The sequence below is a fragment of the Lupinus angustifolius genome, chromosome LG10 (assembly GCF_001865875.1).
Source record: "Lupinus angustifolius cultivar Tanjil chromosome LG10, LupAngTanjil_v1.0, whole genome shotgun sequence".
In the NCBI taxonomy this organism is placed as follows: domain Eukaryota; kingdom Viridiplantae; phylum Streptophyta; class Magnoliopsida; order Fabales; family Fabaceae; genus Lupinus; species Lupinus angustifolius.
The window spans coordinates 13,689,646-13,716,754 of NC_032018.1; the positions used below are offsets into that span (position 1 = coordinate 13,689,646).

A 27,109-nucleotide genomic window follows, 5' to 3' on the forward strand; every position below is an offset into this window, starting at 1 on the left:
TCATGTGCCTTCACCTAACAACTTAAGCTGTTAGGTGAGTTGGTTCATGCCAAGAAAGATAATCTGTTCAATATGTGATAGAAATGACATGCAGGATTGCAACCCGTTAATATGGTAATCATACCGGACAAAGATCCTGTCGAATCTCTTTCAACGATTTCCTCCTCTTCTGATGTATTACCTGTATGATTCAAACAAGAGAAAGAGAATAAATACGAGATAGCAGTTCCATTTAACAACAATAGCAGTACAACTAAAATAAGGAAATGCTTTATACCAAGAACCCAACAGCTTGTCTGATATAATTCAGCTCGTGCCAGGATGTTCCTGCATACTACATTTCACAAGCACTTAGTCATAACATAAAATGAATGTCTCAGTTATATTAGCAAGCTGTCGAGCTCAATCTACCTCCTCCTTAGCATTGACTATCCATTTCTCAAGTTCTGCAAGACCAGACTTTACATATTCACCATTCGAAAATGTGCAACATTCACGCCGCAGGAGAAGACTACAAAAAAATGTGGAAAGATCAAAATAAAATAACAATAGAAACTAAACTAAAAAATAAACTAACAAAGCAAGAAGTGATTTGAGGTTGCACAACCATTTCGTGTAGTTATTAGTTTTTACCTGTTAAAGAGTGTAATATTGATGAATGAAAAAACTTGCGTAACTAGCTTACGGATGAAGAATGATGGCACCTGAAAATAGGTAAGATGGGAAAAAACAAAATATCACAGTGAATGGTCAAAAGTTGTTAACACAAGCAGCTAACACATAATTAACATCATTTATTTGCTCTCCAAAGAAATGTACTTTTCATTCTTCTTCTCTGGTGGAAGTCATTGACTTTGAGCACAGTTTTGTCTCTTAAAAACTTCTCAGTAAACAGATGTGTGAAAATGACGAGTGACTACTTTAAGTGCATAGGGTGGAAAATGGGCAGTCAAATGTGGAATTGGGCAAGAAAATCCAGAAAGCAACATAAGGAAAAATAAAAGTACGGATAAGCAGTAGAAAAAGTACATATCTGTAACAATACAAGGAGAACGGAGAAAATAAATTACAAATATGGCTGAAAATTTATATATCTGCAATTATGCTTCCGTATTACAACTGATTGATTCCAGTTGTTCATATTCCAAGGAGAACGGAGAAAGCATTCAATATATGCATGTAAATATCGCACAAGGAGAGTGATGGCACACAAGTTTTACCAGTCCAAAGAACATCATAAAATATATCCGGTACAAAAGTAAATATCGATATAGATTGGGTTTTATTATACTACAATTTATGGTGTTACATAACAGAACAAAGAAAAAGTGGAAAGCAATGTTTCAAGACAACAAATATAAGTGAAAAAACACCATGTGTATGGATGTAGAACATAAAATTACAATGAAAAGGGACCTAAACATATGATGAACAGACCAAACTCAATAACAAAGAAAGTATTGAGAAAAAAAAGAACATACATGATTTTCACGTAGTTGCTTCATGAGTGAATCCAAAAAGTTGACAATGTTGTCCCACTGGCCACCAGGTGATTGTTGAGGAAGCCCACCAGGAGATCTAGACGATTTTCCACCATGCACTCTTCCTGTTTTGGGTGCCTGTCCAGTGTCCCATACAAGAGTAAAATGTAAATTAAAATAATAATGACTAATAATACAGACCTTCAAACATAATTTTTCACTAGTCAAATGTAAACAAATAAGTTATCTACAGGTGCAAGATATTTAATATTATATAAGTAACAGAAGAGCATGAGTTCTTAAATTGTAGTGGAAAACACATGGCAGCCAAGAGAGAACAGAATCTCAAGAGCAGGAGCAACTGAATGTCTCTATTACTATTGTCACTAAAGAAATAAGTGAACTGGGTTCCAAAATGGAGAGAGGAAAATCTCAACTCCAGTATCCATACAGGCCTTCTCCCTTCCCTCACAACATCCCCTGGTTTTTTATCCTATAGAAACTATCTCTATCACTTTTCTGACCTTTCCCAGTTCCCACCATCACACACACACAAAAACCATCAAAATCAGGCTTCTAGGTTCGTAGTACAAACTACAAAGCATAGACAAACATGGACACATAACACAACACGGACAGGGAAAATGGACCCCTTAAATTCTAAAAACTGTAAAACACAAACACAACAAATATATGTATATAAAATTTAAAATTTAAGAAAACAATATTCATTACAGATAATATTGTAGCCCTATTAGAGCTGAAAAGTCATTTTTAAATTGCACACCTGTTGTGTGGGTACAAATGCTGGTGTCCAACAAACAACACTGGTATATCCGTGCATTATAGTGTACAGACAACTAAAAGAACTTTTCAACCATGGACATAACTGTTTCTTTCAATTTCTTAACAAACTCTAATCCTTAGCAGACACCTCATGATGAAATAGAGCTAAGATCATGTAACAAAATCAAGTTGAACAACCAAATACAATGGTGTTAAATGGACTAAATTGATTGAAAGAAAGTGGGACCTTCACTGGTCCTACTAAAATACATGAAGCAAAAAATACAGTGATGAAAACTGATTCAGGATACAATATACTTGCTCTGTTTCATTAACCCCCTCCCTAGCACCAACAAAGAAAAGTGTTTACAAACATCATTTAACACACTGATTCATTTAAGGAAAGATCTTCCCTAAGCATTAAATATAATCCCAAGATTATACTGGAATCAAGAACAGAGGCACAATGATTAGAAACTGATATGTTATCTTAGTCACAAATAACATCTGCAAAATATCAGCCAAGAGAAAGAAATGTTACCTGAATACATAATCCCAGAAGTGGAGAAAGTTCCTTTTTCAAATTGTCACGTATAAGGCCAAAAATTTTCTCTACACAAGCAGTTAGTTGTTGCTTAAAAAGTATAGCTGGGTATCTTGCCTCCACATGTGACATACCATCATCATATCCATGAGACTTCAGTGGGGATTTTAGTCCCTGGAAATACCATCAAAAGTTCAATCAAGAAGGAGGAAGACACAACACATGAGGCAAAGGAACCTATGACTCTATAACAATCAGAGCGTGAGATGAAAATTATTTTAAAATAAAAAGTAAAAACAACCATAGCATAAATAAGTAAAAAGCTATAGTTTCAGTGTTGAACTTGATAACTTACATGCCCTGTCCAGATGGTCAAGCCAGGAGATCCAGCATGACGTTGAGTAGCAGTAGTCAAAAAGCCATTTGAACGTATGTTCCTCTGTAAAAGGCATAGAAGTGCAGAGGTATTGGACAGCCAATATGGCAAGACAAAGCCATCATCTCTAACCTGAAGCAGATCACACTCCGACGAAATATTAAAATTCAAATCCAAAGTTGTCAACTCAAATCTAAATACAAGACAAGCAAGCAACAAGAATAAAAAGGAATTTAAAAAAATCATAGCATATCATTTACCTTTAGAGCCTCATTTATGCCTTCAATTATGTAATCAAAAATGGTTGTGCGCTCAAATTCAAAAGCATGCCATTGAAGAAGACTTTTGTATATGATACGAGCTGCAAGAGGTTTGCCATTTTTAAATCCCAAGTTTTCTTTGATACACCTAGCGAGGAATTCATAGTTATCCTGCAAAATATATGGGATCTATTAGTCCACAGTGCCCAATTATGAGTCAAAATTAAAAGATTCACCCAATCCTGATTAATAAATTTACTTAATTACAATCTGAAGTTAATAAAGACTTTTCATCCTTCAAAGTGAGGGTAAAATTGCAAAAGTAAGGAATCATAAATTTGAAAATTAAAACCTTAATCCCATTAAGAAAGAAAACAGCACCCACTGGGAAAGAAAAACCCTAAGCTAGTTGAAAGCTTATAAGTTAAGAGCTGAATTCTGAAATTGATTAGCTAGCTGACTGATTTGGATCTTTTTTGTAAGATTAACATATATGCTAGCTCACAGGTGTGGACATGACTCACTCTCTGTATGTGTGTGTGTGCACGCTTGGTGTGTGTGTGCACGCTTGGTGTGTATATATTTGAAATAATAATTTAAAATATATGGTAAGCCAAAACCCCTCGTTGGTCCCGTAAGTTATTTTTAGGTTAGTATCAGGCCCGCTAAGTTATTTTTGATTCGGAATTTCGGATAAGTCCCTTAAGTTATGGACGTCAAACAATTAAATGATTATGATGATTCAATTAAATGATTATGATGTCCATCTTGTTCCTCGGTTACCTTCCCCACCGCCTTCACCATGACTATCATCGTCCAAGCCTGTGGCCTCCACCATGGCCATCGTTTTAAACAAAAACCTCCACCGTGGTTGTCATTCCTTCACATGAAACACACTTCTGCTTATTTTGCTTTGTTTCTCGCTGGACATGGTAAAAGCCTAGAAAATGGAGGCGGTCCACGATGGGTTTTGACTAGAAACAGAGTGGAGAGTTTCATTTGCCATTTCAATGCTTCATATGCCACTGTTGTGTTTATCACCGCCGGAGAAGAAGAGTAAAAGGAGGCGGATGCCAAGGAAGAAAACGATGAACTATGTTTTCTAACGCCATTGATGGAAAATATTAATTTGTTGGATGTTAAAAACTTAAGGGACTTATATGACACCAAAAAACAACTATAGACCAGATACTAACCTAAAAATAACTTAAGGGACTGGAAGAGGGACATCATAAAATAATAATATATTATATATATGAATCACATTTTTCTATTTATTCATGTTTTATATTAATGAAATACGTCAAGTGAAATCCATTTAGTTTTTTTCACACAACTATATTCATGTAGTTTAAATATTGAAAAAACATGAAAACAAGGTATAGAGATCAAAGGTTTCTTTTTCTAAAAAATGACGAGTAGGGGGGAATCATGCATCACCTAGATTATAAGCTATAAGTTACTTCATCTATCGTATCAAATACGAGCTTATATGCTAGAAGCATATTGATATAAGTTCCTTTACCAAACACCATTAGGTAGCTTATTTTGGTCAAATAAGCTAGTTGACTAGATTGTAAGGTGTTTGCCGGTCTTGCCAAACACACTCTAAATCTCTTTGATGTTGCAGCCACTATGTGCCTTGATTCAAGCTATGAAAGTGCCCACAATAGCCGTTATGAGAAAATGCAACACTACTGCTTCGCATGGCGTAACTCAACACAATAGCAACACTCCTGGCTGCGTTGAATACACCTAGTCTAACACATTCTCATATAAAAAAATCAGTTTTCTATTGTAAGACATCATGTGATTAAAGAGGTACCATACACTGACATATTTATGTTTCCATTTGTATACTCTCCTATATCATTCCTGAATCTTGGTTTTTCTTTGTCCTATTTTATCAGTATGAAACTTCTGCCATTGGAGGGATAAGAATGACAGAAACCTTGTATGCCATAGGAGGGAGATTCATATTTTGGTTTTTCTTCATTCCTTGTGGTTGTATGTCCATGATCTGCTTGTAGTTTGGTTGATTGGTGTGGACCTATGTTGAAGGCTCATGTTCTGCAAACTCTCTTAATCTATTAGTAAATTTTGTTTTGGTTGGTGGTCATTCCTACGAATCCAGTTCGTCTTACTGGATACCCATTCTACATTTCTCCTCTTCTATGCCACGGAAGAGGAGGCTGGTTTGGCTCTTAGAGCAATGGGCACTACTGCCACATCTGCACTCACCCTGGCCATGATAGACTCAGCTGTTACTAGAGGTCAGACCCACAATTTTGTTCATTGATAGCATACAGTAGCTATGGTGGACCTCCCAGCTGCTGTTTGGGTGCCGATATGAGCTTATGGTGGCCCGTATCCTCAACATGGATCCATAAAACCTTACCCTAGGGTCCCCCTACCCCTCCCAGTATAATCCCTGACGGCCTCCTCTCATCCACCTAGTTTCAACCTTCAGCCCCGATCAACTCACAATCCACACTACAATCGTGGCACCCACCTCACTAATCCAAGCAATAACATCCACCATCTCCCAATGCATGACCTAACCCCAATGGACCTCTAGCCATGATTGCCTCCTCTGTTGAGGACACTGCAAACCCTCAATCATGCAACCCACACATCATCATCTCACTGAAGATCCTGCTAACTTCAGCCTGAGGGCAGATTTGTATGGGTAATGGCCATGGCCAACATATGCAACCCACCAGTTCCACCTCCCTTAGATCATTCAATTAGTTTCTTTTTAAAAAAATCACTTAATTGTTCCACACCGTAACTAAGCATACACGCCTACTACATCTAGTTCCAAGCTACTATACAACTCTAACATGGTGGTTTGGTGTTTCTTCTCTTTGATATGTTGATTTCCTCTTCGCTTATCGAGTTTCACTGAGGAGAAAGGTTGCGAACACTAGAAACAGTCTCCTTTGATTGGTACATGTTAAGATGAAGAAATGAGCTATCTGCCAAGGACATCGCCAATATTTTATTATTCAAGAGGAGTATTGGTTTCCTACGTTTTTATTGAGGTTATTAGTGTTGGAAAGTAAGTCTCACATTGCCTATCTCATTGTCTCGGGAATGATCTAAATACCTGTTGAGATACTCCTCTTATTGCCAATTGGTTTTGAGATGGAACCTTAACATGGTATTAGAGCCAGAACCCAACTTCTTTCCAGTTTCATGGGCCAAAAGATGCCCTTTAGTTATGGGTCAAAGCTAAGCCTTCGCCTAGTCCGACAGGTTTATATGGAGGGGACATATTGGAAAATAAGTCTCACATTGCCTATCTCATTGTCTCGGGAATGATTCAAGTACCTGTTGGACTACTCCTCTCATTGCCAATTGGTTTTGAGATAGAACCTTAATAATTAGTTGTGCAGTTGGGGGCTTATACTAGTAATACTACTAGTACATGACCTAATTAGCAGTACAGTAGGATCATTATGTTATAGTATTAGTCTCACACATTCTCATGTCAATATTTTTTATTCTTAGGTGTCATTCTCTTTTTTTTATTTTCCTTCTCTAAGTCCTATTCAACATTTATTGGTCCAGCCTTGCTATCAGATTACTTTGTTAAAAGGATGGCAGGTTGTGTGAAACTTACTTCCCAACACGTTTTCTTCATAGAAGTCTGCCGGACCAGGCGAATGGATACCTTTGACCCATGACTAAAGGACATTTTTTAGCCTACGAAAACCGGAGAGAAGTTGGGCTCTGACTCTGATACCATGTTAAGTTCCATCCCAAAATCCAATTGACAATGGGAGGATTAGTCCAACAAGTATTAAACCATGTCTAGGAGAATGAGGCAGACAATGTTGGACTTCCTCCCTAACAATCACAACCACACATGAAATCCTAAGTTCTGATTTCAAATTGTTTCACTACTGGCTGCAATTGGAAACTGCCTTACCTTACCTCTAAAATTTCTAAGTCTAGAATACTTTTTCCCTCCCCTTTCCCTCATAGAGTAGAATTATTTTTGCACAGCATCAGCAACATTCTCTCACCACTCTTAATGTTTTCTCACTATTACAGTGTTGTGGATCAGCACAGCTGGAACAGCAAAGTAGGCCCAACACATATAAAACCAAAGGGTTTATGCTACGTCAATAAACAGTGACTCACATTGAGCATGAAAAAAGGCAGTCTAGCGCACAAGGCTCTCACTTAGTCGGGTCCAAGGAGGATAGTTGTATGCAGGTTACCACTCAAGCAACGAGGCTATTTCCAGGATTTGAACTCATGACCTCATGGTCACTAAGCAACAACCGTATCGTTGCGCCAAGCTTACCCTCTCGAGCATAGTATTGTTAAATGTGTTGCTTAGAGTCTTAGACTTCCTATTCTTTGATCATGATGATACTTTCCCTTGCTATTTATTTCCTTCACATTACCCATTCAAAACCTATAGAAACACAAATATCTAGCTGTAGAAAAAGTTGATGACTAAATAAAAGAAGATTTTTGTTATCCTAATAAATAACAGCCATCTGAACATGGCAATGTGCCATGCCAAAACAAGAGTTGTAGTTATATAGGATTTAAGATAGAAATGAAACAAGAGATCGACCTGGTTCCTCTCTGTGGTTAACCTAGATCGATGAGAGTCTGACATGGCTAGTGCAAAAGGGGTAATATGTTTTGTAGGTGTAGGAGACTCCTGCATAAAGTCAGAGCACAAAAAAAATGTCAAAGCACAAAAAGTAAAGATAACAAAAATTGTTAAATACAATAATTTTCCATATAGGAAGACAACAATGTACTATATAGCTTACAAATAGGGGTTTTCGCTCAGTGCGAGAGGCTATTGAACTTGAGTGTTTCTGTTGTACAAAGGAAAGTGAGTTAACAAACAATGTCACTATAACACAATTCTCAACGCATCCAAGACATAGCTATTAAAGATGTTTTCTGTCTTATAACTGGGAATATTTGAATTACTAAATGAGCAAAGCATACCAGAGTATGTATAAACATATATTCTTGTGAATGTATATATGAAATGCGAGCTTACTTCTGAAAATGACTTAGCAAGACCTGGACGAATGCTCTTAGGAGGAGCACTAATGGCTTTCTGACGAAGCACATGATTTTCATCCTCTAAACTCAACACCTTTTCCTCAAGGCTACAACCCAACGAAAAAAGAGAAATTCCAAAAACAAAAAACATTAGCCTTTTTATGTAAAGCACCAAACAAGTCACCAAATTTTATAACAGAGTACGAATAAGAAACAGCATAGTAAGAGGAATACATGTAACGTCATTGAGTAACTAAATCAATTGGAAGGAGGAGAGAACAGTAGGAAAAGAAAAGGCACCTTTTCACATTTCGCTCAAGTTGAGAACACTTCTGCTCAAACTCCCTTAATTTTTCAACGGTCTCATTGCAGCTTTTCTGAGCATTCATAAGCTCAAGCTCCAAAGCTGCATGCTTCTTTTCAAAGGCATCCAAAGAACCCTACAAAAGGAAGACAAGGAAGGAGTACAAAGAAACTATATTCAGAAGAGAAAAAAGCAAACAGGAAATAACATAGTGAAAGATGACACTTCTCCATACATTCACTTTCTCCATATTCTATATGGACCAGTTTCAAAACACATCAAAATATGCTCTTGGAGTAGAACAGTTTATATATTCTCTAATCACTTATAACAACAGCTGATGGTTTCCATGCGGTGTCCTAAGCAATCTGTTTCCCAAGGTATAAATTCACTAGTTCGTGATAAAACCTGCATTGTATTACGTATTTGTCTATGCATCAACCAAACCTTATTCTCACTAGGTGGGGTCAGCTACATAGATCAATCAATGTCATAATACTCTATCATAAATAATGTATTGACAAAGTAGTTATCTCCAAGTCATTCCAAATCAGTTCACCTATGCTTTTTCTTCACCTCCTTCTGCCTCTATAAATTAGACTAACTTTCATTTGATCTACTTCTACCAGTCTCTACCATCTTTTATACAATAGGAGCTACTCCTACCTGCTCTCTAATATATCCTTTTTGTCTAAAGTCGCAAATTTTACTCCATCTGTCACATAATCCCCCTTAAAAAAATGTTGTCAATTCCACCATCAATAGCAATTCCTCTCCCGGTAACCCCATCTTTCTCCCCCACTTCAAACCAAAAGGCCATAATTTGATTATCCTTACCTACAAATCAATACAACTAGCCAATCACAAGAAAAATAAAAGGAAAATGATAATAGGGGAAGAGGGGAAAAACAGGAATGGCTAAAAAAGCATGTAAAGGATTAAGTAAAAGAAAGTAGATACCTCCTAAACCATCGAAAGGTCACTATGCTTAAAAAAGATTAATAGCACCGAGCGAGTACTATGCTACTAACATTCTCCTAATATTTGAATAAAATACGTAATAGTCAAGGAATCCTAATAATCTTATCCAAAGCGATACAACATCCTTAAAAATGAAGTGGAAGGTTTCAAATCAACAAGCCTGTCTCATGCCACCTTTTCTCAATCCAACAAGAAAAACCCAAACATTTGCACCCTGTATGCCTGTAATCCATCCACATCCAATGTTCTACCATTTTCTTGAATCTTGAAAATACCAAGATATCTAGCAAGCTGTCTTATGAGTTTCATTGTTCTTATAGACATTTAAATCCAGCATTCCAATAGGCTCCATCAATAATGTTATCCACAACTTAGTATGAACCTTACTCCTAGCAGTATGTTACAAGCTTCATTGATCTATCCTATATCTCATAACCAACCATGTTAATGGTCTGTGAATTATAACCTGACTAAATGAATCATAAAAAATTAGATGGATAAAACCATAAACATAAATTTGAAATTGCTTGTACAGTAATTCAATCTCGACTCTATACTCTATAACACAATGGCAATATCTAAAATCCAGCCAAGTGACTGTAGTCAAATAACTGAAATTTATCAGTCATCACAATGAAACAGAATCACTAAACATTAATGAAGTACCTTTAGCAAAGCATTTTCCTTTCGAACTTCCTCCATTGCAAATAGCTCTCTTTCTAAAGTGGGTTTTTCCTTCACTGATAATTTCAATTGGTTCTGTAGAACTTCATTCTTGTTGCACTCATTGATTGTTGCCAATTTAGCCACATCTAATTCCAGATTCAAAGCTTCTATCACCTTTTGAAGTCTAGAAATCTCTGCTTGCTTAGCCTCTTCATTAGAAACCTGTATAAAAATGAAGAGTACATGATAGAATGTGCTATAAATCTCACCAGCATTTATAAAAATAAAACAAATACACACTCTTTTCTTTAATAAAATCATGGTCATAATGTGTTAAAAAGGCTTCCACCCAGATATTAAAATGGACAGATCGGACTTACGGTTCGAATTTCAGAGCAAATTAATTAGGTAATGAATAACTTGGAAAATGAAACCAACAGTAAGTAACTAAAAAACATTGTAATTGTTCGTATATGAAACAGAAGGATTTGTTACAAAAAATAACTTCTCATGAATCTCTCTCAAAAGTTTTAAGCCGTTAGGTGAAGGCATATGAATGGTTTTATATAACTAACACACCCGTTCATGCAAAATCTCTTTGGGCTTGAAGCATGAACAATGCACCAGACCACCTTACCTTGTGCAGAAAGTGAACATTAATTAGTAGGAAGAGAAGCAACAAGGATAGTACTCTAAACCACTTTAGTCATAGAGGCATTTATCATGTCATTAACCATCTCTACCAAAAGCTTAGGTTGTTAGGTGAAGGTAATATGGTTTTATATATTAGAAAAACCTCAAATCACCAGTTATTTAAATCATGAGTTCCAAAATAAAAATAAATAAATAAACTATCAGCACGGCAGGAGATAAGTCTATAAGATAATAAGTGAAGCAGAAACAAAAGGTTATGTATCAAAACACATTTGATGCACAAAGAATGATTCCATATACAAGGATTCAAATACACCAGTATACACATATCCATAACATCAATTTTCCAGGAAGCAATACCCTTATTTTCTTTTCAAGATGCAAACGCCAGGTGAGCTCTTCCAATTGCTTCTCAAGTTTACTCTTGGCAAGACGGAGAGCACCAGATTCATTAGCCTCCTGATAAAGGTAAATAAATAAAAGTTAAGACAGTAAGAACAAATTTTGCTATATTGGATCCTCCCCCTCCTCTAAAGGAAAAAACCTTACTTGTTTAAGTCTACGAAGCTCTTTTCTTGCTTGCCTACACCGCCAAAGGCATTGTACTGCCAAAATTGAAGCTTGATGTTGCTTGAAGGCTGACCTAACCTTGGACATCCTCCAACAGGCCTATAATATAATGTTACATATGACTAATAAAATAATATAACAGATTCCATCTTGCACAAGTAACTAGAATCGAAACGCAAGCAATCAAAGGCAAATGCAGCAACAAATGAAACAAAAGCAAATAATGCATTGTTCCATGCCTTATAAACAAGTCTAGAAGAGATGAAACTTTAAAATCAGATAAGACTACTATGTTGTTTAATACAATCAATCAACATTATGTACATATGCAAAAGGATTCGGAATTTTTGGCACAATAAATATTATTTAATAATTAGGATGGCAAATATAGAATAAAATCAACTTTATAAAAATGGTGAAGACAAAGGATATGTGGTTTTGACATTTTAAAAGTCCAGGTGCGGATAAAACCCATCACTTGGTAAAATTACCTGAATAAATGTAGCAGCTTTATGCTCTCTTCCATGCAATATTCTTTGGCGAGTCGCGAAACCACGGACATGGGATTGTATAATAATAGCAGAAGAATATAATTTCAGGTAAGCCTGACTCATTAGCCACATACGAATATATTTCTGAATGGAGATAACCGCTGCTTTCTCCCGTATAGCAGCATACATATTTTGGGCAATGCACCCTACAATTACAAAAATTGATGAGGACCATGATAATGTAATTATAGAGCTGTCAGCTGGTGATCCCTATATACAATGAGCTTAGAATACAAGTTTGAATGAGTTAACTAGGTTCTAAACAGGTAGCCAACCAATGAAGCACAAATCCATCAAGAGTTAGCAAGAATAAAGTTAAGGATTGGCATGAATCTACTCTTATCATTATGGAAACTAGACAGTTCAGCTTAACCCAATCCTATATTAATTGAAGCTAAATTCTGAACTATGTTCCACCAGTTTGTATCTTTGAGTTATATGTGAGAGTTCAACATTTTACTAAAGTGATAGTATATCAAACTATTTCTCCAAGAGCAGTTCATATGTGACAGAAGAAAAAGGGGAAGAAAACTACCCCTACAGCACGCCTGGAGAGAAACTGCTGCTGCTCTAACTGAGATGAAATGCTTGTGTGCAACAAATGTCCTCAGCCGGCGCTGAATACACTTCGCAGCATTGTCCAAAACTTCAGCACGCTTGGAGTCTAAAATGCCAATTTGACCAGCCCTGAGAAATACTTTGGTCCTACCCAACTGAGTAAGAAAAGGCAAACCCAGAAATACAACCATTATAAAGACATGTATGCTTTTATATCCGAATCTTGCTTATGAACAAACACTGCATGCACAGTTGCTAAGAAACATACCTGAAAATTCTCAAGCTTGAGCATTCGCAAAATTTTCTCAGTTGCAACTTTATCATCATAACTATTAAATAAATAAATCGATGAGTAGTAAGAACCCAGCACTTTTTGATTAAATAAGAACTCGTAATGTTACACAAGTATTCATTTAAAATAAATAATATACAACAAAAAATAATGATGTCTATAAGATAATGCACAAATGACTTTTCCAATGCTGAATGATGATAAATAATAATGTCGAAATAGGTAGCAGATGTACAACCCACTAGCTTTTTCTTTCTCTTTTCGTTCAGCTAACTGTGACCACCAACAGAGTTTCATTTATCATGAAAATGTTTTATAACAGGAATGAATTGTTAGGTTAAATTATATTTGATAGAAACAGAAAGGTACTAGATCATATTCCACCGCAAAATTGGAGCTGGGCTCCTTACAACAGAAGAAGTTCCTAGGTTAACCCCAAAGCTGGAAAAAAACAATCAATAAAACAGAAAATTATGCATAAAACTAGAGACCCAACCCATTGTAATACAGAAAGAAAAAAAATTAACACGAGAGCTTATGAACCATCCTCCCAAGGCCAAGGCCTCGGCCTACTTCAAACAAATTTTCAGATGCCCGCTTCATGTTCCAGCTCTCCCCTTTTATTATTCCCACATTATTCCTCTCATGATTGCCCAATACCCTGCCTTCAATTGATAGGATGCCGGAGAGACCACCCATCACAAGGGTGTATCAGAGGAGGCCACGTGGCAGCCAGTAGTCCACGTGGCAGCTTGAGAATAAACCCCTGGAGCAGTTTTGGTAACTGTCGTGGGTAGGGGAAACCGTAGGTTATAAATAGGAGCTAGGGGGTTATTGTAGTTAGTTTTGAAGTATTGTGTAGAAAGGGAATTGATTCAGGAAATCAACCTTGTAACGTGGAATTGATTCAGAGAATCAATTAGGGTCCATCATTGTATTCTTCTCCAATTCTTGCATTGATTTTGTACGGTTCCTTCTCATTTTTTTGTGCATTCTTTTACTAATGTTATCACTGGTATCAGAGCATGATTCTGGTGCCCTGAACAACCGCTGCAATTTCGCCGTTAATTCATGAAGACGCAAAGCATGCCACGATCCAGAGAAGAGTGGGAACAAGAACGCGAAGAGATGCGAATGAGGATGGAATTTGCGGAAGCTGTGGTCAAGAGACACGAAGAGCAAATGGTCGAGATAATGGTGAAGCTGGAGCATTGTCGTGTCGTCGATGACACTGCTCACGGCGACGACGCCGGTAGTGCAGCTTACGGCAGCAGAACGAACCGTGGAGGAGAGGAATTTTGTGGCGATGAATTCCGACGCGGAGGAGGTGTTCATGGTGGAGATGAGTTTTGAGGAGATGATAACCAATTTCAGCGGGAAAAGTGGAAAAAATTGACAATTCCAATCTTCTTCGACGACGATGCGTTTGGTTGGACTCATCGATTGGAAAGGTATTTCCAATTGAAGGAGCTTTCGGAAGGGGAGAAAATGCAAGCCACGGTTATGGCACTTGAAGGGAAGGCTTTGAGTTGGTACTATTAGTGGGAAAAGTGTAACCCTAGGCCGAGTTGGGAAAGTTTCAAAATTGCAATGGTCCGAAGATTCCAGCCATCTATGATTCAGAATCCGTTTGAGCAATTACTGGCACTCAAGCAAACCGGCTCCGTGGAAGATTTGTAGAGGAGTTTGAGAAGTATGTTGGCGCTTTGAGAACCATTGATCAAGAGTTTGCAAGAGGCATTTTTCTGAACGGATTGAAAGAAGAGCTTCGGGCCGAGGTAAAATTGTATGAATTACATTCCTTGTTGGAAATTATACAAAAGGTGCTATTGATTGAACAAAAAAATGTAATATTGAGTAAGAAGGGCTCGTATAGTTATGCAAGCCGAAGTGGAGATAGTCAGAGAAGCAATCCTTACTCTAGAACTGTAACCGTAGAGTTAAAAATAGCCGGAGAGGGAAAACAGGACAGTTTTGGGGATGTAACACGGTTGGAAATTACGGACCGAAATCAGTTAGTGAAGGTGTTTGGCCAAGAGGAGGAGAATTACAGCATTTAACAAGGTGACTACACCCAACAAATTTCATATTCATGTTATTGAGGAATTGTTGGATGAGATTGAAGGGGCCACCATCTTCACCAAATTGGACTTAAAGTAGGGATATCATCAGATTCAGATGTGGAGCGAAGATATTGAAAAGACAGCTTTCCAAACCCATGAAGGTCATTATGAGTTTGTTGTTATGCCTTTTGGCTTCACTAATGCACCTTCAACTTTTCAGGCCCTTATGAATGAGGTATTATGGCCCTATCTGCGACGGTTTGCGTTGGTCTTCTTTGATGATATACTAGTATACAATCAGGATGAGAAATCTCATGAAAAGCAGTTAAAGGAGGTATTGACCGCCTTACACGCGAATTCATTGAAGGTTAACAAGAAATGCAGTTTTGCTAAGCCGAGTTTAGAATATTTGGGCCACATTATCTCTGACTCAAGAGGGGCAGCCGATGAATCTAAAGTGACTACTATGAATTCTTGGCCTATGCCCCGCGATTTAAAGAGTTTAAGGGGATTTCTGGGTCTCATAGGTTACTACCGTAGGTTTGTGCAAGGGCATGGAAGATTTGTCAAGCCTCTCACGGATTTATTGAAAAAATATAACTTTGTGTGGACCGAATACGCTACTATTGCTTTTCAGACTCTAAAGGCAACCATGGTCAGTTTACCCATGTTGGTCATACCAGACTTTTCGAAGACATTTGTTTGAGAAACCGATGCTTCCAGTAAGGGGATTGAGGCGGTTTTGATGCAGGAGGGTCGCCCTTTAGCTTTTGGGAGTAAAGGGTTATCAACTAGATCCCAATTGAAGTCGGTATATGAACGAGAATTGATGGCGTTGGTTCAAGCCGTGCAAAAGTGGAAGCATTATCTAATGGGCCGCCACTTTGTCATTAAAACGGACCAAAGGAGTTTGACATTCCTTACAGATCAGAGGCTTTTCAATGAGGAACAGTTTAAATGGACAGAAAGCTTATTGGTTTGGATTTTGAGATTCAGTTCAAACCAGGGAGGAAAATTCTGTGGCCGATGCAGTATCAAGGAATAGGGGTGGCAATGTGGGCTGGGCCGGCCCGGCCCAGCCCGCCTTTGGCCCGCCAAAATAAGGGTTGGCCCGGCCCGGCCTTTATTTTTAAAAGGGCTCAAAATGCCAGCCCGGCCCATATTTTGCAGGGCTGGCAGGCTGACGGGCTGGCCTGTTTCCTGCTCCAAAATTTACATAATTAAAACTTTTAGACAAAAAATAATCAACAAACTTGATAAATGTCTTTTAAAACAAAAAATCACAAACATAAGTCTACAATATTACAATAACAACATAACATCTTAGCTTAAAACTTGTAAATTCTAAAGAAGAAACCAGTTGTCATGCACCACGCACAACACATTGTCATACACTTTAGTTTTTCTATTTTTTAACAATGGCCCGTCGGGCCAGCCCAGCCCGTCTTGGCCCGTCTAAAAAACGGGCTACTAAAACGGGCTGAATATGGGTTTTTGGGCTAAAATCCTCAGCCCGGCCCACTAAAATAGCTATCCGAACGGGTTGGCCCGTCAGGCCAAGCCCATATTGCCACCCCTATCAAGGAAGGTCTATTTTTCGGCAATCTCGGTGATTAATGTAGGAGATGTCGAGGGTTAGTTCCAAGAGGTTCAGCGAGAACCGAAGTGGAGGAGGGTGATTCTGGATTTGGCAGAAAATCCAGCCTCTAATCCGGGTTTCCAGTTTCAGGCAGGGCAATTGTTGTATAAGGGGAGATTGATGTTGCCCAAGACGTCTGATAAGTTGTCTCTGATTTTAGCGAAGTGCCATGATAGTGTAGCTGGGAGGGCACTCGGGGTTCTTCCACACCTACAAGCAGGTTTCTAGTTTCTTTTATTCGGACGGCATGCGTGGTTATGTGAAGCAGTATGTCGAGGCGTGTGATGTTTATCAACGACAAAAGTATTCCACATTGGCACCTGGAGGCATTTTGCAGCCGCTACCTACTCCTACTCAAGTATGGCAAGATATTTCTATGGATTTCATATCTGGATTGTCGTGATCTAGTGGCAAGGATACCATTTTTGTGGTGGTTGACCGGCTCATAAAATATACCCACTTTTATCCCCTTGGACATCCCTATTCTACTAAGGATGTAGCTATTGTGTTTGTGAAGGAGGTGGTAAGGTTGCATGGGTTTCCGTCATCGATAGTTTTTTATCGTGATCAGGTCTTTCTGAGCCACTTCTGGCAGGAGCTATTTCGATTGGAAGGTACTCGTTTAAAGTACAGCACAACTTACCATCCTCAGACTGATGGGCAAACCGAGGTGGTGAATCGCAGTTTGGAAACGTATCTCCGATGTTTTGTGAGACCCAAGCCGAAGAAATGGGTAGAATGGCTTTCGTGGGCTGATTTTGGTTTAACACTACGTACAACGTTTCTGCAGGGATGACATCTTTCAAAGCTTTATATGGAAGGGATCCTCCGATTTTGATTAAGGGGTATACGTTTACGTCGAAGGTAGAGGAAGGATCCCTTCCATATAAAGCTTTGAAAAGGGTGTATATTTATTCAAGAGTTGAGGCAAAATCTGTTATGTGCCCAAGATTTGATGAAGGCTCAAGCAGATAAATATAGACGTGAGGTTGAGTTTGAGGTGGGAGATTGGGTGTTCTTGAAACTTCAACCGTATAGGTTGAAAACTCTAGCTTCAAGACCTTCGGCCAAGTTGTCGGCTAAGTTCTATGGGATGTATCGAATTTTGGAGCGCATTGGGCCGATAGCTTATCGGTTGGCATTGCCTAATCATACACGAGTTCATCTCGTGTTCCATGTTTCTTTGTTGAAAAAGGCTTTCAAACTGACTCAACAATCTCAACCCCTTCCATTGATGTTGTTAGAGGAGTTAGAGTTGAAGGTACAACTGGCGGAAATCTTACGACACCGTGTCGATCATAGTGGAAATGTTGAGGTGTCGGTGCAGTGGGAGGGTTCGCCGGAGTGAGAGAATGTGTGGGAGTCGGCGGCGCAAATGCAAAAAGCTTTTCCTCAATTTGCCCTTGAGGACAAGTTGGTTCTTCTGGGATGGGGTATTGATAGGATGCAGAAGAGACCACCCATCACAAGGGTGTATCAGAGGAGGCCACGTAGCAGCCGCTAGTCCACGTGGCAGCGTGAGAATAAACCCTTGGAGCAGTTTTGGTAACTGCCGTGGGTAGGGGAAACCATAGGTTATTGTAGTTAGTTTTGAAGTATTATGTAGAAAGGGGAATTGATTCAGGGAATCAACCTTGTAACGTGGAATTGATTCAGGGAATCAATTAGGGTCCATCATTGTATTCTTCTCCAATTCTTGCATTCAATAAAAGAGGTATTAGTATTCGGAATTGAATTGATTCCAAATCGATTTTATACGATTCCTTCTCATTTTTTGTGCATTCTTTTACCGGTGTTATCACTCCCCTCATGCCAGATTCTGATTGTTACTCATTTCCTTCTCTCAGCCAAATAACTCCCCCGCACCTCCTTCATGTACAACATTTCCCACCTTATCCTTCTATCTTTTCTCCTACTCATACAAATGGGCCAGTGGCCTATCAATATTACAGGGAAGTCAACCCATGATCCGGTACAGTAGTTTTTTTGAAAAATGCGATCTGGTAAAGTAATTATTAATAACTATTTTTTGTAAAATAGTTAACTAACTAGCTACACCACCCACATAGGACTAATTGACTAAACCAGAAAACCACTGCATTACGAAAGTGGTTTAAAGACTCCCATTTCTTTTCCTCAAAATTGAGCACAAGGGCAGTGGGGATACTGAATATTTCAAGTTCAAAGACTACTATATTCCCCCGGAAATCAGGAACTGCCCACGAACAGTTCTACATTGTCTGCCTCATTGACTTGGGTATACACGTTAGACTATTGTTACTGGGTTTCGAGATGCAAGCTTAAGAGCCTCTTACTACATGCAAACACATGGTTAACACAACTTATTTAAGGATTGAAGTTCAGTAAGATAGGACCTAAGAAGGTCAATTGTCATAATCAAGAAAGACTGCACATTGCTTTCAATTCAACATATAGAGGTTGGTCGCCATTTTGTCTGTGAAAAAAATGTTTTTGAGAGATAACTATAACTTTTCTGAACTCCACTAATCAGTTAGAAGACACCTACTCAGTCTCTTTGATGTCCTCAATGTCATTATATTTATAACAAGCTTAGAGCATTTGATCTTTACACTCCACTCGAGCTTGAGAGAGAATGTTTGAAATGCCAATCTTGGGATCATTAGAATTAATATATAGCTTAGGGACCCTTTGGCAATTTGATTTTTAGAACATTAAAACCAACAAAATAGATCTTTTCCAAAGCTATACCTAAACACTTCAGCCAAGCAAGAACAGTAAACTCACCTTCCATCCATATATTCCAGGGCTATTACCCCGTAGCGATCTACAAACTCTGAGTAAGTCCTTCGAGTAGGATAACCTGCCAGACTTATCCGAACAGCCTCAAGGACACCCTGAATATAATAGAAATATGTCAAAAATATGCTTCATAAATTAGAATCTACTAGGAGGTAAGCCAAAAAGACAAGACAAACATGTGGATAATGGTCAACTTGTGTGCATGAATATTTGAATCAACCCCAAGTGACACTTTGTGTGTGCATGTAAATATGTAGTTGGAAGTCATATCATTTATCTATTCAGAGGAAAAGAATTACTAATAGACAACATAAAGATAGAGGAAAAGAAAATCTATAGGGTATATTAAAAGAATAAAGCTCTTTCAAACTCAATTCATTTAGGAAAACAGAGCATAACAAAGCCACAGCAAAAAGACAGCCGTATTGAACAAAATGTTTAAGAACATGAACAAAGAACTCTCCATGAAATATGAGCATTCTTAAGTATATAAACAAATATGTTGAAAACACCAAACAAATATTGCCATTACATTTTCCACAACATCTAAACCCCCGTTTTGATTCTATAACTTTAACAAATCTATAACAGCTCCAATATTAATTGACATGCCAGAAACCTGTCTCATGTTATAACAGCTCCAGTTAAAGGGTTTAACAAATATCTAAACTACTGACCCCACAGCGCAATTGGTGTCTGACGCTTGCATTCTCAAACATTTGTGGTCGATTCAAAGAATTTGGCTTCACACATCGTACGTAATGAGGTTCTGTTGACTTGAGGGTCTCCATGAGTGCTTGAAGTTGTTGCTGAGATTCCCATCCAGCGAATACAGACAAGTCCCCCAAAAAAATAGATAAGCAACATAAAATTGACATTCAAATGCATTAGTAACCTGTACAATATGGTCATAAAGTTGATGTTCAAATACTTTAGCAACATAATGTCAAATATGAAAAGGATGTAGATCTTCACACCTTAAATCTAGAAGCCACAGAAGAAAACTTGTACGATGATCTTGAAGGTTCCTCTGCTAACAGAGGAAAAAGACCAGACACGAAGGGGCATTTTGAAAGAGATAATAGATTACAATGTTCTACAACAACATAATCACGGTTTTTGTCTAAGAATGTATCTGTATGATAAGTAACCTGCATAAAAGCAGCCGGCCTCTTTGAAATCTGTAACATTACATAACAAGATTTCGTGTCCAAAACATGAGAAAGTACGAGAACACAGAATCACCTTTCCAGCATAATGAGACATGGTAAAATCTGTCTGTGAGAACTTTTCCTTTTCCAACCTAGGATGAGAGTTACAATGATGAAATAACTTTGTTGAGAATGTTTCATGTGTCGATCTTGGAAACATGCTGCAAGGACAACAAACTAAGGGTTGAGGATAAATTTGATATTGCATCAATGCATAGTAAAGAACTCAAACATACCAGGCTTCATCCAACAGAGCAATAATACCAATGGGTTTCTGCACAAGAATGCAATAATAAGTCCAAAAGAAACTGAAATTACAGCCACACATAAATTAAACCCAGTCAAAGCAAATGACTAACAAGCACATCAGTAAGATGCATATCTTAGTGGTGCACTTCCTAATCAAATTATATTACTTTGTTGTGGATAGATTATGATTATGTGAATCCTAATTTCCATATAGGCAAGTCTTAACAATTATTCAATAAAAGATATATTTGTAAGCATCCAAACATAAGACCTATAGTGTAGAATCAGACAAAAGAAGTTTCTATATATCACCGACTACTGACTAGCTGCCTTCCTACCATGGGACCTCATGCAGTTTTAGTATATCTAACAGTCTAACCTGCTGTAATAATATTGACAAAAACATAGGTTCTTCACAACTAATCAGCCACCACTATTTTAGACCTATACGCCCCCCCCCCACTATGCATGAAACAATCAATAATATATGAAGATGTATAATACTTCATGTGAATGTAAATTCATAAAAATTATAAAACTCCCAGCTAAAGAGAAAACAATATCTAAAAACCTTTTCAATCAAATCTAAAACATCTTGGTTGTCTACAAACTCAATGTAACTCCAGTTAATTTCTTCTTTACTGTACTCCTCCTGCTCCATCTTGAATACATGCTGGAAGAAATTACATGAAAGAGAAGACATAAGAAAAGAAGGAAGAGAAAATGACATCAGCAACTCCAAATTAAAACACCAAGGCATTAACTTAGTGGATACATATAAACATACAATAACACATCCATACCTCATTAAAATGTTGCTGGAGCTTTTCATTCGCAAAATTGATGCAGAATTGCTCAAAACTGTAGTAAGTGAATGGCATTGCATTGTATAACACAACCATAATGAAAAATTACCAATTCAAATAAACTACATAAGTGAAAGAATTAAAATCTAACAATGGAAATACAAAGAAAAAATCAAGGGATGATACTAAACAAAAGCTTGAGCATAATTTACTACAATAGTGGTTAATCCCAGATAGTGGCCAACTACAAATATGCTATAATGGTATCGCAAATAGTGAGATGGCCGCAACATTGAAAATGTCATATATAACAAAAACACAACTTCAGAAATTGTAAAACACTAATGCAATTGACAGCAACTTACCTATTGTCCTTAAAGCATTCAAAACCATAAATATCCAAAACTCCAATTTGCATCTGGGAATTAGTATCTTGCCCAACAGACCTATTTATCTTATCAACAAGCCTGGTATGACACAAACAGGATGGCAGTTACCCAAAATGATAAAAAATAAAAATGTCACCATAAACTATACAAAATAAAAAGGATATGTTTTTTTTATTTTGCATGACCATAAGTATACCAATCAAATAAACGAGCATAAACAGTTTTTGCCAAAACATCCCGACCAGCAACAGCAGCATTGCAATCAAGGGCTTTGACAATAGATCCTTCTCGGGTTTGTATCGAACGAGTACACAATGTTGCTAGTAGTAAGTCTACATCACACCTAGTGAAGTAAAAAATTTAGTCATTCAGTTCAGCGAAGGACAAAAAAACTATGACCAGCCATTACATCTTCAAATACAAACAACCAATAATCCAACTCAGTGTGTATCACTGTCATTTCAACAATATTAGAAATAAAAAAAATAGGCACCGCATGATCACAGAGAAACCCAATTTCCCACTGGACTAGGAGCCAAATTCTACTTTTTCTTTTCTCCGGGGGTGCATGGGCTCTTGTTCGGATATATCTAATAATTTAATTGTTTAGATTTATCTTTGCAATGTCCACATTTGTTTCCAGACAAAGCACTTCTTAGGCAATGCTGCTGTACATAGAAATTTTACCATTTCCACTTTTTCCTGCAATATTTTAGGTAGATACACTGTCCAATGTCCATGTACTCTACATGGCCTTAGCCTTACTAACAGAAACTAATGGAGCAGAATCATAAATGAATGCAAAATATTTTCAACAAAAAAATGTATTTGCTTTTTGAATTGCCAACTAGAGTAAAAAAATATAGCTAAGCTATAATTCATTTCAAGAACATAATATTTCAATCAGAACAACCACGTACATGAAAAGATTAGCCGCCATCTGCATATGAAATCTTGATTTTTCATCTTTTATCACTGATGAATCATGCTCTTTTCCAGGAGAAAATTCAATGTTTCCCAGATGTAAAATTGCAGCTAAAACACGAAATATGGCTTCCTAACAATAGGAACAAATGATATCAATAATTAAAGAGAGGGCTATGGATATAATTATCTCTGAACGCAAGAAATAAAGCAAAAGATAAAATAATGGAAACGTTATCCCACCTGGTCCTCATTACTTATGCCAACAACATCCATTGCCCTCCTCGTATTCACATATTCTTCAGCATTTCTTACACCGTCTAGTTCATAGACTTTACTTTGATTTAAATAGTGGAAGTGGCTAGGATGTGCTAACTTATACTTCTCTGCATCCTAAAATGAGGCAGCCCAATTATAAGTATAACGATTAATACTTTGACCATGACATTATGAGAACCATAACCTGCACATGCACAATGCAAAATATTGCATTATGCTGGCAATACTAACCCCAAAATACAAACTAAATAAATGGTTTCAAAAGAAATTCATTACCCTTTCAGATGCACACAACTGATAAAAGCAGTGATAATTTCTTTCGGGATCCGTTATCTGAACTACTCGTGATCTTTCCAGTAAGTAAGTTCGAATTGCAGCACCAGATATTCTTCCATTTGAATCAAACTGAATTTCAACAAACTTCCCAAAACGACTGCAACCAAAATAATAACAATATGAGGCAATGAGCAAAACTAATTTCAGTGAAAGAGTATTTGGAAGCTGGCATTACTACACTATAAATGCAATAGTATTGGACACTGATACACCGTAAATGTTTGCACAAAAACATAAAGCATTGTGGAATCACCAGAAAACACAGATAGCGTGATTGTCCATCAAATAAGCTCATATTGAAAAACCTTCATCTTCTTGTAAACCAGGACAAATTTAAGTAATATTTTTTCACCCACATAAGTCTTATTCTTTCAGATTTAAATCTCTCAAACTTCAACACTCCACCATTCCTAACTTGATTGCTACTGAATCTAAATTCCCTAATATACAAGAACCAGTTATTATTAAAAATACCATAATTTTTTTCTACCCAAAGTGGACTGACATTCCATACAAATATCAAATATTACTGGTTTCATTAAAAATTTCCAACTAAACATGCTTTGGATAGTCACATATATTGGACATGATCATAAGACAACTCATATCTTATTTGTTAAGTTTTACAGGGGATAGCAAATAACTTAAAAAATCACAAACGACAAGAAAGTTAACGTAAATGGCAAGCAGTAAAGTAGAAATAAATAATGTCACCTTGAATTATCATTCCTGACAGTCCTTGCATTACCAAATGCCTCTAAAAGCGGATTTGACTGGACCAAGCAAAAGTGAAATTAGTATCCCATATTGATGCCTAAATAAGACTTGGAATTTGGACGTAGTTAATTGTCAAACTCGTGATTTTGATTGGAATCACCAGATTCAAGAATAGCTTACTTCAAGAACTTGTTGTTCAACTGTTCTATCATCACCACCAGCAGCACGTCCACCAACATAGGTAAGATACTGCATAATCAATTTTGTTGTCTCAGTTTTTCCAGCGCCACTTTCACCACTGACCAAGATAGATTGGCTTTTACCTTCATTCATCATTGCTCTAAATCATCATGACCAACAAAAGCTCACTAATTCGTAACATAAAATGGCAAACTGCAAATATATTTTCAAAATATAAAATAATAAATTATGAAATAAAAAAACTGATACGATATGCGTACTAACCTATAAGATGCATCAGCGACAGCAAAAACATGAGGGCTAAGCTCACCAAGTGGCGCTCCCTTATATTGCTCCATCATATGGGTCTCATACAAATGAGGAAGGTTCGTGAAGGGATTAACAGCTATTAAAATGCTCCCTGTATATGTCTAATGAAGACAAACAAATCAGGCCAAAGGAATAAATGACAGTTCACATACAAACGAAAAATGTTTTTAATTAATATTAGTAGGTAGTAACAACCATGAGTTAAAAACAAGTATACTGATTGAAATCCCCAAAAAAGAAAGTGAAGTTATAAAAGCATAGTGCATACATAAAAGTCCTCATAAATGTAAGCAGTATTTAAAATATCATGCGGAAAGTGCTAACTACCAAGAAAGCATATATCAGATGTCATATGATTCATAGACATACTTGTGAAATCCAAAGCTGCTAAGAATAATAATTATACAATGAACACTATTTTTCAATGGCAACATGAGTTACATGATAATCCCTAACTAACAGAGAACATACAATTCACTAATGCGGCAACCCCTAATGCACAAGTTCCCAACTCATCTCACCAAACACCATTTATCCATTTCTAAATTACTAAAGTCATAAATGAACTAACCTTAATTAACCATATTGAAACTAATGAATTTCAATCAATTTTTGTAAACATGGTGACTATGTAGCACATGTACTCCAAATTGGTTGTGTATTGGTCCATATCTTATCGAAACTTTGATACACTTCATATACTTTTCGTTTATATATCATTCAATTATTTTATGATTTTTTTCCATATCAACGTATTTCTGTTGTATTGTATTTGTGACCCATATCCAAATTCATGCTTCTTAGTATGTGATCTCTAATGCTCGCCTCATCTTAGCAAAAATCATCTATCTCAGTCCAAATTTAAAACCATATTTCAATTTTCTTGGTACCCACATGTTTGACAGTAAAAGACTAAGGTAATAAATAAACTAATATTCAAATTAAACTGACCATCTAGAAAGTAGAAAATAAACTGATAAATTGCATGCAATCAACATTCACATTGAGAGTAAAGAGTCTAGAGTAATAATTAATAAATACACTCATATCCAACCTGAATTGACCATCTAAAAATTAGAAACTGATAATTTGCATTCATTTAACACACAAATTTAACCGCAACACTCTAAACTCATAAATAAGCTCATTCTTAACTTCAATTGACCATATAAAAAGTAGAAACATTAAATTAACACCACAGAACACTCACATAGATATCATTGAGCACATATCTTCTACGAAGATTGTACAACACTCCTGGCTCATTCAAATAAGCCAGCCTAGTCATATCTTCAACTCCACCATGCTCATCTTCATCGGCGTCCCTCGGCAACAATTTCTCCGGTGAAGAAACAACCTGCACATCACAAATTATCACCAACATCAAAACACAAATAGCACACACACACACACAAGCAATACAGTAAACTCGTGACTCGTAACACGCTGACTCAGTTACTAACCGTCTTGCCGGAAACGGTTACGAGGTGGATGGTGCCGTTACTAGAAGAATCGAGAACTTCAGCATCCACCCAAACGAAATCCTTGTCCTGAACCCAAACCTTTGAGCCCTTGTGAAAAATCATAGTTACTTGGTTCAAGTTGCGAAGATGAAATTTGAAATTTGAAATTTGAAACCCTAAGAGAGAAAGAAGAGTGAGACAAAAAGAGAGGTATGAAGAAAATGGGGGTTTCGGGTTCCCGCTATTAAGAGAGACACACAGTTATTATGACAAAATCAAAATTGACGGAGCTATTAAGATTTAAGAGTGATGAGTATTTTATTAGAGACCGTGATGTATACAACACGTCACCCACCACCTTTATTAAGGTTATTGCAAGTGAATCACTGAATTGTTCATACTTAAGAAATTATATATTATTTACCACTTTTTCTCTTTTACAATCTTCCCACGTCACATGCAAAATAGTTAGGAGACATAAATAAATAAAAAAAGTGCCGTGTATTTGTCCTATAATTTTTTTATTTCTTGCCATAAATCAATTAAATTTTTATGAAATAATATTAAAATATTAATTTCTATTTTTATCATTTTTCTTTTTAAATAAATGAATTTTTCTTATTAGTATGAGATATCAAATAAAACATGTGATCTTCATCTCTGATATTAGGGGAGA

The 27,109-nt window shown here is 37.0% G+C and overlaps 1 protein-coding gene across 2 annotated transcripts in view; it reads right to left on the reverse strand.

Annotated features, from left to right (window-relative positions):
- Positions 1–26,705, reverse strand: part of LOC109358462 (myosin-15-like) — a 28,503-nt gene extending 1,798 nt beyond the window's left edge. Inside the window, exons 1-35 of one of the 2 annotated variants that reach the window (XM_019602694.1) lie at positions 26,434–26,705; positions 26,181–26,327; positions 24,926–25,071; positions 24,641–24,800; positions 24,458–24,516; positions 23,684–23,840; positions 23,372–23,521; positions 23,125–23,261; positions 22,401–22,547; positions 22,181–22,282; positions 21,813–21,870; positions 21,581–21,682; positions 20,997–21,034; positions 20,795–20,921; positions 20,527–20,700; positions 20,227–20,358; positions 19,535–19,644; positions 13,043–13,103; positions 12,752–12,929; positions 12,157–12,362; positions 11,645–11,764; positions 11,456–11,554; positions 10,442–10,663; positions 8,791–8,930; positions 8,486–8,597; positions 8,247–8,294; positions 8,042–8,131; positions 3,448–3,618; positions 3,167–3,319; positions 2,809–2,985; positions 1,482–1,619; positions 634–704; positions 412–511; positions 278–334; positions 125–181 (exon numbers count right to left, since the gene is read on the reverse strand). In XM_019602694.1, coding sequence (XP_019458239.1) covers positions 125–181; positions 278–334; positions 412–511; positions 634–704; positions 1,482–1,619; positions 2,809–2,985; positions 3,167–3,319; positions 3,448–3,618; positions 8,042–8,131; positions 8,247–8,294; positions 8,486–8,597; positions 8,791–8,930; positions 10,442–10,663; positions 11,456–11,554; positions 11,645–11,764; positions 12,157–12,362; positions 12,752–12,929; positions 13,043–13,103; positions 19,535–19,644; positions 20,227–20,358; positions 20,527–20,700; positions 20,795–20,921; positions 20,997–21,034; positions 21,581–21,682; positions 21,813–21,870; positions 22,181–22,282; positions 22,401–22,547; positions 23,125–23,261; positions 23,372–23,521; positions 23,684–23,840; positions 24,458–24,516; positions 24,641–24,800; positions 24,926–25,071; positions 26,181–26,327; positions 26,434–26,556 — 4,269 coding nt within the window. In that variant the 5' untranslated portion in view covers positions 26,557–26,705. Of the gene's footprint in view, positions 1–124; positions 182–277; positions 335–411; positions 512–633; positions 705–1,481; positions 1,620–2,808; positions 2,986–3,166; positions 3,320–3,447; positions 3,619–8,041; positions 8,132–8,246; positions 8,295–8,485; positions 8,598–8,790; positions 8,931–10,441; positions 10,664–11,455; positions 11,555–11,644; positions 11,765–12,156; positions 12,363–12,751; positions 12,930–13,042; positions 13,104–19,534; positions 19,645–20,226; positions 20,359–20,526; positions 20,701–20,794; positions 20,922–20,996; positions 21,035–21,580; positions 21,683–21,812; positions 21,871–22,180; positions 22,283–22,400; positions 22,548–23,124; positions 23,262–23,371; positions 23,522–23,683; positions 23,841–24,457; positions 24,517–24,640; positions 24,801–24,925; positions 25,092–26,180; positions 26,328–26,433 lie in introns of those variants that run through there. The other variant, XM_019602695.1, reaches the window with a different exon arrangement.